General features: G+C 49.0%; 1 protein-coding gene across 1 annotated transcript in view; it reads right to left on the bottom strand.

The window, feature by feature from the left end:
• Nucleotides 1-56: 56 nt before the first annotated feature.
• Nucleotides 57-13630, bottom strand: part of NID2 (nidogen 2) — a 74542-nt gene continuing 60968 nt past the window's right edge. The window contains exons 14-21 of the mRNA XM_081858643.1: nt 13097-13318; nt 10879-11048; nt 8065-8194; nt 6542-6713; nt 4010-4167; nt 2435-2558; nt 1873-1985; nt 57-837 (exon numbers count right to left, since the gene is read on the bottom strand). Of these exons, the coding sequence (XP_081714769.1) occupies nt 827-837; nt 1873-1985; nt 2435-2558; nt 4010-4167; nt 6542-6713; nt 8065-8194; nt 10879-11048; nt 13097-13318 (1100 nt within the window). The 3' untranslated portion in view covers nt 57-826. The remainder of the gene's footprint in view (nt 838-1872; nt 1986-2434; nt 2559-4009; nt 4168-6541; nt 6714-8064; nt 8195-10878; nt 11049-13096; nt 13319-13630) is intronic.

Raw genomic sequence — 13630 nt, 5'->3', positions numbered from 1 at the left:
GCTGTGAGCAGAAGTTCCCGGTAGTCGTGTCAAAAACAAAAAGCCTTGAAACGGCCTTAGAAAATTTATTATTTTTATTATTATTAAATTCATGGAGTAGCCTAGAAAAGACCAGGAGTTTCAGTCAGGTGTTGGCACATACACCTCACTTGCGCAGAGCCCTGGGGGGGTGGGAAGGGTAGATTTGAGCCAGTTCATTCTAGCATATTCTCATATAAATACTAAAAACAGTCAGAAGAGGCGAGAGGTGGACGTGGGCATTGGATTTTGCAAAATACCCTTTGCATGGCTCCTAAACTACTTCCACCTTTCTCGTACAACCAGAGCTCTTTAAAAAACCAACATGGACTTCTTAAGGCACTTTTGCAGAAGCCATTCCCGTACATACAGATAGAGTCCCTATACAGATTGCTGCCACGCCACCCGTTTAAAAGCAGAGAGTCTCTTGTGTTTTCTAATAAAATAACAATAGAGTAAGGATAAATGTATATGTTCATAATTATTATTTTTTTCCAAAGTTGCTCCCATCAGCAAAAGGGTATAGCACCATTTCATCTTGGCAATACATAAAAAAATGTTTTCGTAAAAAAAAAATACAGTAGTAAAAAGATTTGAGGTATAACTTTAAAAATACTGGATAATTTTGCTCTAAGTTAAACCGCTTAATTCCCTTCAGTACATATTGCTGGTTGTCTTCATGTAGTTGGGAGAGGGGTCTTTTGCACTCTGTACAATAATATCTTCTCAGCGGGAGTCTCCTTCCAGCTGCTACAGTGGAACTCTCCCCCCCCCCCCGGCCCTTTCTTCTGCCCCAAGTACCAGTAGCTTATTTTCTTCCTGCAAAAAGAGAAGCAGCAAGGGTTATCCTGAAGGAAGACAATTCTTAAGGTAAAGAAGATGCAAACTCCTTCCTGTCCCTCCCAGCGCGCGCGCGCGCGCGCGCTCTCTCTCTCTCTCTCTCTGTGTGTGTGTGTGTGTGTGTGTGTGTGTAGAGTTCATAGGCGGTGATATGCCTCTCTGATGGCCCAAAAACCATATTTTCCCTGCTGAATAAAAGACATAAGTTGACACACTTCTGAAGAGGCCAAAACATTCTGCAAAAAACATCCTGCCCTTGCAGGGTTTTTATAACTTGTTGCAAGGCCCCAGTTTTGGCACCGTTTAGTTTTTAGTTGGATCTTCCTTTTCACTCACTGCCCAGTCAGGAATCCTATCGATGTGCTGAGTTCACAGCACTTTTCTGCTAGGAATCCCACAGTGCGGATCTGATAGGAATTAATCAGATGTAGAGGACACGGGTGGCGCTGTGGGTTAAACCACACAGCCTAGGGCTTGCCGATCAGAAGGTCGGCGGTTCGAATCCCTGCAACAGGGTGAGCTCCCATTGCTCTGTCCCTGCTCCTGCCCACCTAGCAGTTTGAAAGCACGTCAAAAGTGCAAGTAGATAAATAGGTACCGCTCTGGCGGGAAGGTAAACGGTGTTTCCGTGCGCTGCTCTGGTTCGCCAGAAGCAGCTTGGTCATTCTGGCCAAATGACCCGGAAGCTGTACGCTGGCTCTCTCGGCCAATAAAGCAAGATGAGCGCCGCAACCCCAGAGTCGGTCACGACTGGACCTAACGGTCAGGGGTCCCTTTACCTTTTTAGCGGTAAATTGCCCTCAGTCCCGATAGGTAGACAGAGACAAGGATTCTGCAGGAATGTTTCATTTGCCATGGCTGTTTCCTGTTCTACTGCACTGTGATGTCAGCAGCAAGAACAGTTTTGCAACAGCCCTGAGAAAAATCACTAAAAAGAAGAAGAATTTTCCCAGGGAAAACCAAAAAATGCTTGTGGTTAAGCAACATACGTTTCTGGCAAACCCCAGATCTTACCTCCTGGGCAGTATGGGTGAACGGCTGTTATTCCATAGAGATGTGTTCGCTGTTCTGGAAGATATTCACCTGTAAAAGCACCACTGTCTTTGTTCACAGCTATGACGCCATCCCTGAGCAGAAAATGGGGGAGGGAAAATGGTTTTCATCCAATGCAACATCATTCCTTCAAGAGCAGTGGCTGGCTGGCCTATGCCAAAGTGTGAAAAGTCAACAGAGGCACAATGATGAAAAATGACTCCAGCTAATGCAAGACTCTTTTAAAGTGTTGTGAGTGGTCGGAGTTAAGTCTGACCCCCTCAACTGGCCCAGGTTCCCCAAACACCAGCAGGTGAGCCATTTTTGAGGCCTCATTCTACAGTTCTTCCCAAGACACATTTCCTGTGCAATGCAGGAGACGACAAACTCTCCCTGCATTGACTTTTCCACATCCGGAATGGTTGGGCCAAGTGTGTGGGTACCTTCATAGTGCGAAAAGAACATCAACCCAAACTTGTAGGTCACTTAAATTGGAATCAGCTTTGTGTTGAAAGAGGCTTTTCTCCCAGCCTTTGGGACCTACCTTCTCCAGTCCGTGTGGTAGAAGTGATTGGCATAGCTCACAATGCTGAAGGGATAGTTGAGGTGGTTCTGAATGACGCGACGCCCTGTCCCGTTAGGCAATGCGCATTCCAGCTTCTTGGTTCCTTTTTCCAAAGCAAAAAGAGGGAGAGTTAAATTGGGGGGCATTCTCTTCCTTGCTCTGGTCCATAATTGCAAATACCGTATTAGGCTGAATATAAGCCACATTTTTTCCGCAATGTAAAAAGTGAAAATGCGGCTTATATTCGCAACCTTACGGTATGCAGCCAGGAGCGTGGCAAACCGGCGCCTGCCCTGTGTGTAGTCCCCTGTCCTCTGCCCCAAGGCCGGGAAGGGAAAAGGCCATCGGCAACACAGCGCCCCCCCCCCCAGGAGCAGCAAGGTATGGAGTGGCTTATATTTGGGTATTTTGTCTCCTTTTCTTCTCCCCGCCTCCAATTTTAAAGCTGCAGCTTATATTTGGGTGCAGCTTATATTCAGGCCAATATGGTAGATGATTCGGGTTGCAGAAATGGGCTGACCTTAAGTGAAGGACTGACTTGAACATCCCGTTTTTTTGGGGGGGGGGCACATTGTGAGTGGAGCATTAGCCTAAAAAGACGGGCTGTGGGCAGGAAGCACCAGAATGCTTATGGGAAGGGGAGGGCGGTGTCTTTAGTTAGGTGATCGGTAACAGGAGACAAGCGTTCCTGAAATACCATTTTCCTAATGCCTGCACATCACCTTTGTGTGTCCCGGGTTATGGTCTGAAGCAGGCTTCCTCAGCCTCGGCCCTCCAGATGTTTTTGGCCTACAACTCCCATGATCCCTAGCTAGCAGGACCAGTGGTCAGGGATGATGGGAATTGTAGTCTCAAAACATCTGGAGGGCCGAGGTTGAGGAAGTCTGGTCTGAAGGTTCACAAAGCCACCACCTTGCTGAGCTAAGCAGCTCCAGGTCTGGTCAATGCTTTGGGTGGATTAGCGCCTGGACGCAATCTGGCTTCCATAATGGAGGGAAATGGGGTATAAATGCAAGGGAACAAAATAAATAAAATATGCCGTACAGTCAGATCCTTTCTGGTTTTTAAGAGCACACTCTCAACCTTTATAGTCAAGGTTTATACAGTGGTACCTCGCAAGACGAATGCCTCGCAAGACGAAAAACGCGCAAGACGAAAGAGTTTTCCATTTTTTGAGTCGTTCCACAAGACGAATTTCCCTGTGGGCTTGCTTCGCAAGACGAAACATCTTGCGAGTTCTTGCGAGTTTGTTTCCTTTTTCTTAAATCCGCTAAGCCGTTAAGCCGTTAATAGCTGCTAAGCCGCTAATAGCCGTGCTTCGCAAGACGAAAAAACCGCAAAATGGAGAGACTCACGGAATGGATTAATTTTGTCTTGCGAGGCACCACTGTACACACAGGTTTCAAGGAAATAAATAAGGTTCTGTATGCAGGCAACCCACTTATATTAACATGAAGTGCAGCCCTGAATGTGGTTGATCTTGATTGTTGGGTCTTTAAAAGCCTGACTGTGATTCCTGACCCCCTCCATTTCTCTCCGCGAAATGCCTCTTACCTGCATCTGCCCAGCAAATCAGTTTGGAGAAGGGGTCGAAGGTCAAGCCGTTGGGCAGCCCAATGTCTTGGTTGACCAAAATCCGCCTGTGTTCCCCAGTCACAGTGGATGTCTCGATTTTGGGCGCTTCGCGGTTCCAGTCCGTCCAGTACAGATTCCTGGAGGGAGATGCCAAGAGCAACTACGGTTGGCTGTGCATCAAAGTGGTTACACAAACAAAGTGAGGCCCGAGATTCGTGTGCCAGCTACTCCCATTATTTCGGGAAGTTCCTTCGTCACCTCTTCCCAGGTAGGGGTCAACAGGTGTCATGGACATCAAACAGGTGCACACATACCAGAACCAAACCTACACCGTAATTATTTTATGGGCTTCAACAGAAAAGCTTCTTCCACAAATTACAATGAAGTTTCCTGCATTGCAGGGGGGTTGGGCTGAATGACCTCTGGCGGTCCCTTCCAACTCTATGATTCTGTGACCCTATGGGTGCCTGGGAATGCTTCTGTGAGCACCTCTTGCACTTGAGGAATTCCTGAGATCTGCACCACTGGCTGACTCCCTTTGAGCTTTTGGAAAGAAGGCAAAAATGCTTTTTGCTGTTGTGTTGCCAAACCTCTGGGGATTAATACCTGCTGGTTAGAGTCCTGGTTTTGGCATCTGACTTTTGTTTTGCTTTTTTACAGTTGTAACAGAAAAAGGGGGAAACAAATAACGACGGGAACATTTTTTTAAAGGTAAAAAAAGGTAAAGTTAAAGGACCCTGGGACGGTTAAGTCCAGTCAAAGGTGACTATGGGGTTGTGGTGCTCATCTCACTTTTCAGGCCGAGGGAGCCGGTGTTTGATCACAGACAGCTTTCCAGGTCATGTGGCCAGCAGGACTTAACTGCTTTTGGCGCAACGGGACACCGTGATAGAAAGCAGAGCGCATGAAAACACTGTTTACCTCCCCACCACAGCGTTACCTATTTATCTACTTGCACTGGTGTGCTTTCAAACTGCTAGGTTGGCAGGAGCTGGGACAGAGCAACGGAAGTCCAGTGGGTGGTGCTGTAGTCTAAACCACGAGCCTCTTGGGCTTGCTGATGAGAAGGTCGGCAGTTCGAATCTTGCTAATATAAGCAGTCTGAATAGGCATCTGAGTGAATTGACAGTGCTGGTGTGCTGCTGTAGCTAAGGGAGCAAACACTGGATTGAAAAGCTCCCTGGCTGGATCTCTCCTCTGCCTGTAGCCTCGACTCTCCGATTGTAACTAAGATGGGGATAATGACAATACTGGTCTACCCTACAGGGTTGTTGTACAGGTAATAAAATAATGAGATTGCCCTTCAAAATTATTCCCTGTACAACCCCGTGCATGTCTGCTCAGAGATGATGTGGCGCAATGGGCCAATGTGTCTAGCTGTTACCCAGAAGGTTGGTCATTCAAACCCACCCAGAGACTGCTGTGGGCAGAATTCCTACATTGCAGCGGGTTGGACTAGATTCTCTAGGTCCCTTCCAACTCTACAACTCTATGATTCTATGATAGAGGAGTTGCTCCATCCCCTTGTTTATTTTGCCCTTTTCTTTGTCCTTTCCTTTTCTTTAATTGAAGATGTACAGTGGTGCCCCGCAAGACGAATGCCTCGCAAGACGGAAAACCCGCTAGACGAAAGGGTTTTCCGTTTTGGAGGTGCTTCGCAAAACGAATTTCCTATGGGCTTGCTTTGCAAGACGAAAATGTCTTGCGAGTTCCTGCGGTTTTTTTCCCTCCCCCCCCCTTTTTCTAAGCCGCTAAGCCGCTTATCTGCTTATCCACTAAGCCGCAAAGCCGCTAAAAGCCGCTAAACCGCTAATAGCGCTAATCCACTAAGCTGTCAATGGGCTTGCTTCGCAAGACAAAAAAACCGCTAGACGAAGAGACTCGCAGAACGGATTCTTTTCGTCTTGTGAGGCACCACTGTACTGTATTTTTCTGTGTATAAGACGCCCCCCATGTATAAGACGACCCATATTTTTTTAACCCCAAATTAAGAAATTAAGTTGTTTAGCTTTTTGGGATGGGTGGGGGAGGTCACTTCCGCCAATCGCTCACCCACCTGCCCACCACTTGCCACAGTCAATGCCGATCGCACACCTCGCCGCAGCTGCCAATCGCCTGCCCGCCTCGCCACAGCCAATCACCAGCAGGCCTTGCCGCAGCCACCAATCACCCGTCCAATCACCACTGCCAATCTCCTGCTTGCTACTGCCATTCATCTCACGTCCCCCCTCTGTATTCACTGTCCATGTATAAGACTACACACAATTTTTGCCAAATTTTTTAAAAGCAAAAAGCATCATCTTATACACGGGAAAATACAGTAAGTTCAGTGTGGCTACTCTCAAATAACTAGGTATAAGATTGCAGCCTAAAAACCTCACGAATCCTGGCTCATTTGCATTTTGCAATCGATGCAAAGACGGCAGAAGGAGATGCTCTTCAGACTGTGTCATTTTCACAAAACGACTTCAGAAATTTCCCTTCTGCTTCTCTGTGGAGCCTGCCACTCACCCGTGAATGGGATCCACTGCGATGGCACGAGGGTTGACAAGGTCTGTGGCAAAGAGGACGCGGCGCTCTGTGCCGTCCAGCCGGGCACTCTCGATTTTGTCCAAGCCGCTGTCTGTCCAAAACATGGTCCTTCGGAGGTGGTCGATGGCGAGGCCTTCTGGACTCATCAGCCCTGTGGGAGGAGAAGTCCAGAAAAGACTGATGGAGGCTCAAAGATTCACTGACTTCGAGGTTTTAAGAAAGGGGTACAGCCTGCATGTTCCCTGCTATTCTGTTCATCAAATTCAAAACAGTCACAATTAGAAGAGTTTGGATTTGATATCCCGCTTTATCACTACCCGAATGAGTCTCATAGCAGCTAACAATCTCCTTTCCCTTCCTGCCCCACAACAAACACTCTGTGAGGTGAGTGGGGCTGAGAGACTTCAGAGAAGTGTGACTGGCCCAAGGTCACCCAGCAGCTGCATGTAGAGGAGCGAGGAAGCGAACCCAGTTCACCAGATTACGATTAATTGCACATTTATTCAACATCCAGTTAAGAATGTTTAGCTTAACTAATTCAACAAAACTGATGATCCAGCCTTACCAGGTTTTCGAAGCCCGATAGTCTTGCACACCTCGAAGTCCTCCCTGACTCTTGGTGCCCCTCAATGAACATTTCAGAACTGCATTTACAAAGCACGCCTCCAACTGCTGCAAAATACCTGATCTGCCCCCCCCCCGGGCATTGCATGTGATAGGTGCGTCCTGCATCTATCCTGCTTCCTCCAGAACAATCCCTGGACAACGGCAGACTCCCTTGGAGCAAAAATCTGCCAAGTTTCCCTTTTAGGGGAAGTTTCTTGACTTTGCAAATATGAGCGGGGGGTGGGGGCGGTATTTCACAACCTCCAACGTGGACTGGGAACCCAGAGGAAGCGAGCCATATACCCGATTCAAGTTTGCCTTTAATGGCAGGAGTTTCGAAAAGAGAAATGAAAAAAGGAACACTCATAAGGTAAGACTACATTTCCATTCTGGTTACCAATAGCAACAGAAATACATAAAATATAGGGATACTCAAGAATGCAGTATAATTTTTTTAATCCACTTGAATCACTTTATATTAAATTTTGCACGATGTACTGCTTAAAAAAGGGACACAGGTGGTGCTGTGGTCTAAACCACAGAGCCTAGGACTTGCTGATCAGAAGGTCGGCGGTTCAAATCCCCGCGACATGGTGAGCTCCCGTTGCTCAGTCCCTGCTCCTGCCAACCTAGCAGTTCGAAAGCACGTCAAAGTGCAAGTAGATAAATAGGTACTACTCCAGCGGGAAGGTAAACGGCGTTTCCGTGCGCTGCTCTGGTTCGCCAGAAGCGGCTTAGTCATGCTGGCCACATGACCTGGAAGCTGTACGCCGGCTCCCTCGGCCAATAAAGCGAGATGAGCGCCGCAACCCCAGAGTCGGTCACGACTGGACCTAATGGTCAAGGGTCCCTTTACCTTTACCTTTACTGCTTAAAAACAAGAAATCTTCACATACCCGAGTGGATAATCGTCTCTGGTTCTGCCCCTTGTTCCAGACCTGCCCGACTTATGGTCCTCCCGGCAACATCCGTCCAGTACATCATCTTCTCTCTGCAGTCGTAGTCAATCCCCACCACGATAGAACCCTAGAGGGGGCATATACACACACAGAGGAACAGCCAGACATTGAGGCAAGGCTATTATCAGCTTCCAAGAAATCCAGTCGCTATTTCCTGCTTCTGGCACTTACAAGGAACCACCTGCTTGCTAGATGAGTTGTCAAGAACTGACTGCACTGGTTTAATTTAGCAGCCAATGCGAAAAACCCTGAATATGAACACTCTTCAGAAACTGGGTTTTGCCCCTCTAACCCTTCTAAGTCTGGGCTTGGGCCAAGCAAAAGCAACGGTTAGGCAAAGAATTATAGACACCGAGAAACAACAGGACTTCTTAAGGTGCCCTGACTACAAAATTGTAGAAATCGAGAGAGATATAGCTGCACCAGAAGCATGTCTCTTTTTTCTTGTATCCAAAAATGCAAGAAGGGCTTTTACACTTGCCAGAAGCTGGGCTCTGCCCTCGCCGGTCTTGGAAGGATCCTTTAAAAAAGTCCCATATGACCAGAGAATTTGCGCCTGTCCACTGGGGGATATAGGAAGCCCTGAACACATATTTTTTAGATGTCCCTTTTAGGATAAGGCACGTAGAGAAACCATTGACCCCCTGCTGGTGAGGCTTGCTGACCTCCCGGTAAAGCAAAAATTCGATTAAACATTAAAAGCTTCGCTAAAGAGGGCTGCCTTCAAATGTCTTCTAAATGTCAGGTAGTTGTTTATCTCTTTGACATCTGATGGGAGGGCGTTCCACAGGGAGGGTGCCACTACCGAGAAGGCCCTTTGCCTGCTTCCCTGTAACCTCACTGCTTGGAATGAGGGAACCGCCAGAAGGCCCTTGGAGCTGGACCTCAGTGTCCAGGCAGAACGTTGGAGGTGGAGACGCTCCTTCAGGTCTACTGGGCCGAGGCCGTTTAGGGCTTTAAAGGTCAGCACCAACACTTTGAATTGTGCTCAGAAATGTACTGGGAGCCAATGTAGGTCTTTTGGGACCGTATTATGTGGTCTTGGCAGCCGCTCCCAGTCACCAGTCTGGCTGCCGCATTCTGGATTAGTTGTAGTTTCCGGGTCACCTTCAAAGGTAGCCCCACGTAGAGCGCATTGCAGTAGTCCAAGCGGGAGATAACTAGAGCATGCACCTACATTCTCTATCTTCCTACATTCGGCTTCATTACATGTCTGCAAGTTCTGGCATTATGAGAGATGGGAGGGGGGGCTTTTCTCTATCCACCTTCATGCATGATTTTATGAACTTTGGCCCAAAGGTTCTGAATGCCACTAATGCACGATAAATGCACTTGCTTAATTATTTTTGGATAGCCTGTGTCTGTCCGCTCCCTGCTGCGTTTTGTTTGTTTGGGGGCAGGGGGGAGCACCCTGGAAAGAGCCCTGCCACAGGATCAGGCCAGTGACTCTTCTAATCCAGCGTCCCGATCCCACAGTGCCCAACCAGATGCCCCAATCATAGCTGTCAACTTTTCCCTTTTCTCGCGAGGAATCCTATTCAGAATAAGGGAATTTCGCTTAAAAAGGGGAAAACGTTGACAGCTATGGCCCCAACTGGTAATCAGACGCGTCCCAGCTCCGACAGTGGAGCACTTTAGGTATCCTTTCTCAGGCACCAAAATGTCCCGGCTCAGCCCTGCAAATAATTTCAAAAACATCAGCACCTTTTACCAACCAATTCCGTCTATTCTGTCCGCCCCCCTCAACACACATATACATAGTTTCTTTGGAAACTTTCTGTTTGAGAGCAAGAAAAGTGTTTAAATGAGTCCACGATCTCCAGAGAGCTGCATCTTCGGGAAAAACTTTTGCTCAACTGGTGATATTCTTCCCCACGGAAACCCTGGAGGTCCTGCTCTCTCTCTCTGCCTGTTTTAATTTTCTGCGAATTTGCTTGATTCCCCACTGGGCTGGGGTTTTGTTTTATTTCACGTTTAAGTGCTCTCTCTCTGACCATGAAGAGGTGGTCTGGAGGACAGCGGCCTTTCACCGAAAACAAACCACGCCCCCAATAGTTTCCTGGAAACTTTGTTTGCCAACACTTCTTGGCTGGGAGCTCCTTAAAAATCTGGGCAAATAATATTAACCGTTTGAGATGGGAGGAATAGTCTCTGAGAGGGGAGCTTCAGAGCAGTATTTAAAGGCACAGGAGAGTTTGAGGAAGGAAGGGGAAATGGATCCCAGACCTTTTCCCATGGTGAACCCAATTTTGAACGCTGTGCGTCAGTGAGACAACTTTCACTGTGAAATCTGTCTGTCTCTATTTGCTTCATTTCAACAGCTTTCAAGGGCATGTACTCAAAAAGGCTTTAAGTTGTGAAACATATTGGGGGGTGTTGCAGGAATTTATGTATAGGTTGGGGGAGGTGTTGCCCCTCCAGCAGATATCATGCACATGCAGTCTCATCAAAACACCTCATCACAATTTCTTCCTATCTATTCAAAGGGCCTTTGCTGCACGATACCCAATGTATCGAGGGAACCACCAGAAGGCAGATCTGCACTCAGCCAGGAAGTTCACTGGCCACAGCATCCTAGATCCTTTGCACCTCCAGAGATGTGGGCAGCAGGTTGGGGAATCCTGCATTGCTGTGCACAGGTTCGGGGCTAGCCTGCCCCTGCTCCCCACATGTGGTCTTTTGACATGGGAAGAGCCACCCATTCCTCCTTTGCCCCCCACCCCAGCCTCGCCCCCAGGAAAAATACTTTACATGCAGGGAGAGCAGGGTCTTCGCTCCCTCCTTATGAAGCCTGGTGCCGTTCAGAGGCAGGTAGCCAATTTGCTGGCCCTGGGCGTACAGCAGGAACGTCCCGGCCGAGGGGGGACTGATGTCGGGGCGAGGAGAGGGACGGACGGTCGGAGGGGCGACGCTGGGCAGGCCTGCGGGAGAATCGAAGAGTTGGAAGGGACCCTGAGTATCATCTAGTCAACCCCCTGCAATGCAGGAATACGTAGCTGTCCCATACGGGGATCAAACCTGCAACCTTGGCGTTATCAGCACCGCGCTCTAACCAACTGAGCCACCCAGGTGGAGAGGCAAAAGGTGCTACATGGCTCAGAGATGGTACCCAAAGGACTGTGTGTGTGCTGGTCCCGGGGGGAAGGTTACCGTTGGCGTAGTCAAAGTCCGGTCCTGGGTCAATAGCCTGGAAACAGTTCCAAAGGAGCGGGACGAGGTCCGAAGCAGGAAGCTGGGCGGGGACAGGAACACTGGAGGAACAGGACTGGATGCCGGCCAAAACAGCTCTTCATCGACGTTGCTCCCGCAACCTGGGACTGGGCTGACTGGCCTTTATCTTCTCTGAGGCCAGGGGCGGCCCCGGCCCCCAGGAGACCCGCCTCTCCTGGCCTTAAGGCGAGCACTCCTCCTGGGAGAAACCAGTTCCCTCCGCCTCTCTGCCCTGAGCCTCTGCAGTTCAGGAGAGGCTGAAGGGTTACTGGGCCCAGGGGGAGACTCACCTGCAGGCACTGAGTCCTCAACCACCTCTGGAGCCAGAGTGGAATCACCTGGTGCCTGCTCCTGAGGATCCGGCACAGGTGCAGGTGCTTCAGAATCAAGGCCCTGCCCCAGTTCAGCCGGCCCTGGAGGCAGGGACTCCTGTGCAGGCTGGGATTCCTTTGGTTCAGCCTCTGAATCGGATCCCAGGCCATCACAGTGTGTGTTCTTACTGCCTACCCAACGAGATTGCTTGATGGGGCTTCCCTGCACAGCCCCTGCCCCTTTCTTCCGATTCAGGGTGGGGGGGGCAAGAGGGTCGTTTCTATACCAGTCTCACCTGCCACTTTCCCCACCCTCTTATCTGCTTTTAAAAATTAGCATCGGTTATACCCTCTGGAACTCCCCACCTCTTGACACCCTTTTACTCCTTTTGGCACCTGCTAAAAACGTTTCTGCTTGGACAAGCCTGCCCAGATACTTAGCATGCTGGCGTGTTTTTTATTCTATTGCTCCTTTGAAATTAACGCCGCAACTGTTTTCACTAACAATCTCGCTGTGTCGTTCTTTTTTGCAAACGACTTGGTGGTTTTCCGCAGTCAAGCGGGATATAAAATTGGTGTGCAAATAAGTAAGTACTGTATTTTTCCGTGTACAGTGGTACCTCGGGTTAAGTTCTTAATTTGTTCCGGAGGTCCATTCTTAACCTGAAACTGTTCTTAACCTGAAGCACCACTTTAGCTAATGGGGCCTCCTGCTGCTGCCCCGCGATTTCTGTTCTCATCCTGAAGCAAAGTTCTTAACCCAAGGTACTATTCTGGGTTAGCGGAGTCTGTAACCTGAAGTGTATGTAACCTGAAGCGTCTGTAAACCCAGATACCATTGTATAAGACTAGGTTTTTCCCCTACAAAATTATCTCAAAAAATAGGGGGCATCTTATACAGTGGTACCTCGGGTTACTGATGCTTCAGATTACAGACTCCACTAACCCAGAAATATTACCTCGGATTAAGAACTTTGCTTCAGGATGAGAACAGAAATTGCGCTGCGGCGGCGCGGCGGCAGTGGGAGGCCCCATTAGCTAAAGTGGTGCTTCAGGTTAAGAACAGTTTCAGGTTAAGAACAGACCTCCGGAACGTATTAAGTACGTAACCAGAGGTAACACTGTGCATAGATACATCTCTCCCCCCCCCAACTTTCTCAAATCTGAGTCCCCAAAAGTAGGGGGTGTCTTATAGATGGAAAAATATGGTAAGTTAAAAATAAATGTGGCCCCCATAACGTTGAATAGAAGGGAATGTGGACCTTGGCTGAAAAATAAAACTTTCCCAAGCCTTACAGGATTTCCTTCCTTGGCTCCACCATGCCCACCCCTGTGTCTTCTGCCACGGAGCCCCTTTCCGTCCCCAAACAGCCATGCTGCCTGTGTTCTGCCAAGCCACCTCCCCTGAAGGCTTTGCAGAGCATTGCTTCTGACGCCATAGCACTTACACGCGGGGGGAACTCCAGGCTCCGACCTCGTCCCTTGGACCTCGCGCCCATGCTCGTCCACACACCAGCAGTAGCCGCTGTTCCCGTGGCACTGCAAGGGGGTGAATTCGCCCAGGGCGTCGCACTGGGGCACGTACTGGTCACCTCTAGGGCTGCCCCCGTAGTGCTCTAGAAGACTCTGCCTCCAACGTTCGCACATGGTCTGCGGCCTCTGGGTGGGCTCTGAAGGACGGACGAAAAAACCAAGAGGGTGTAAATCCGTGTTTCTCAAACTTGGGTCCCTGGCTGTTGTTGGACTACAACTCCCATCATCGCTAGCTAGCAGGACGAGTGGTCAGGGATGATGGGAAACATAGTCCTACAACAGTTGGAGACCCAAGTTTGAGAGATGCTAGTTTTAAGTGACCCACACCAAGGTTTGCAAACCTGTAAAGAAAGAGAAATATTGGAACGTCAGGTTTTCCCAAAACCCAGACTCCACCCCCATCGCCACTGAAGTCTAGCATCCAAATTCAGCAGATCTTAAACCTGGTA

This window comes from Podarcis erhardii, assembly GCF_964252035.2.
Source record: "Podarcis erhardii genome assembly, chromosome: 1".
Lineage (NCBI taxonomy): Eukaryota > Metazoa > Chordata > Lepidosauria > Squamata > Lacertidae > Podarcis > Podarcis erhardii.
The sequence above is the reverse complement of the archived record's forward strand: the minus strand, read 5'-3'. Positions and strand labels throughout refer to the sequence as shown.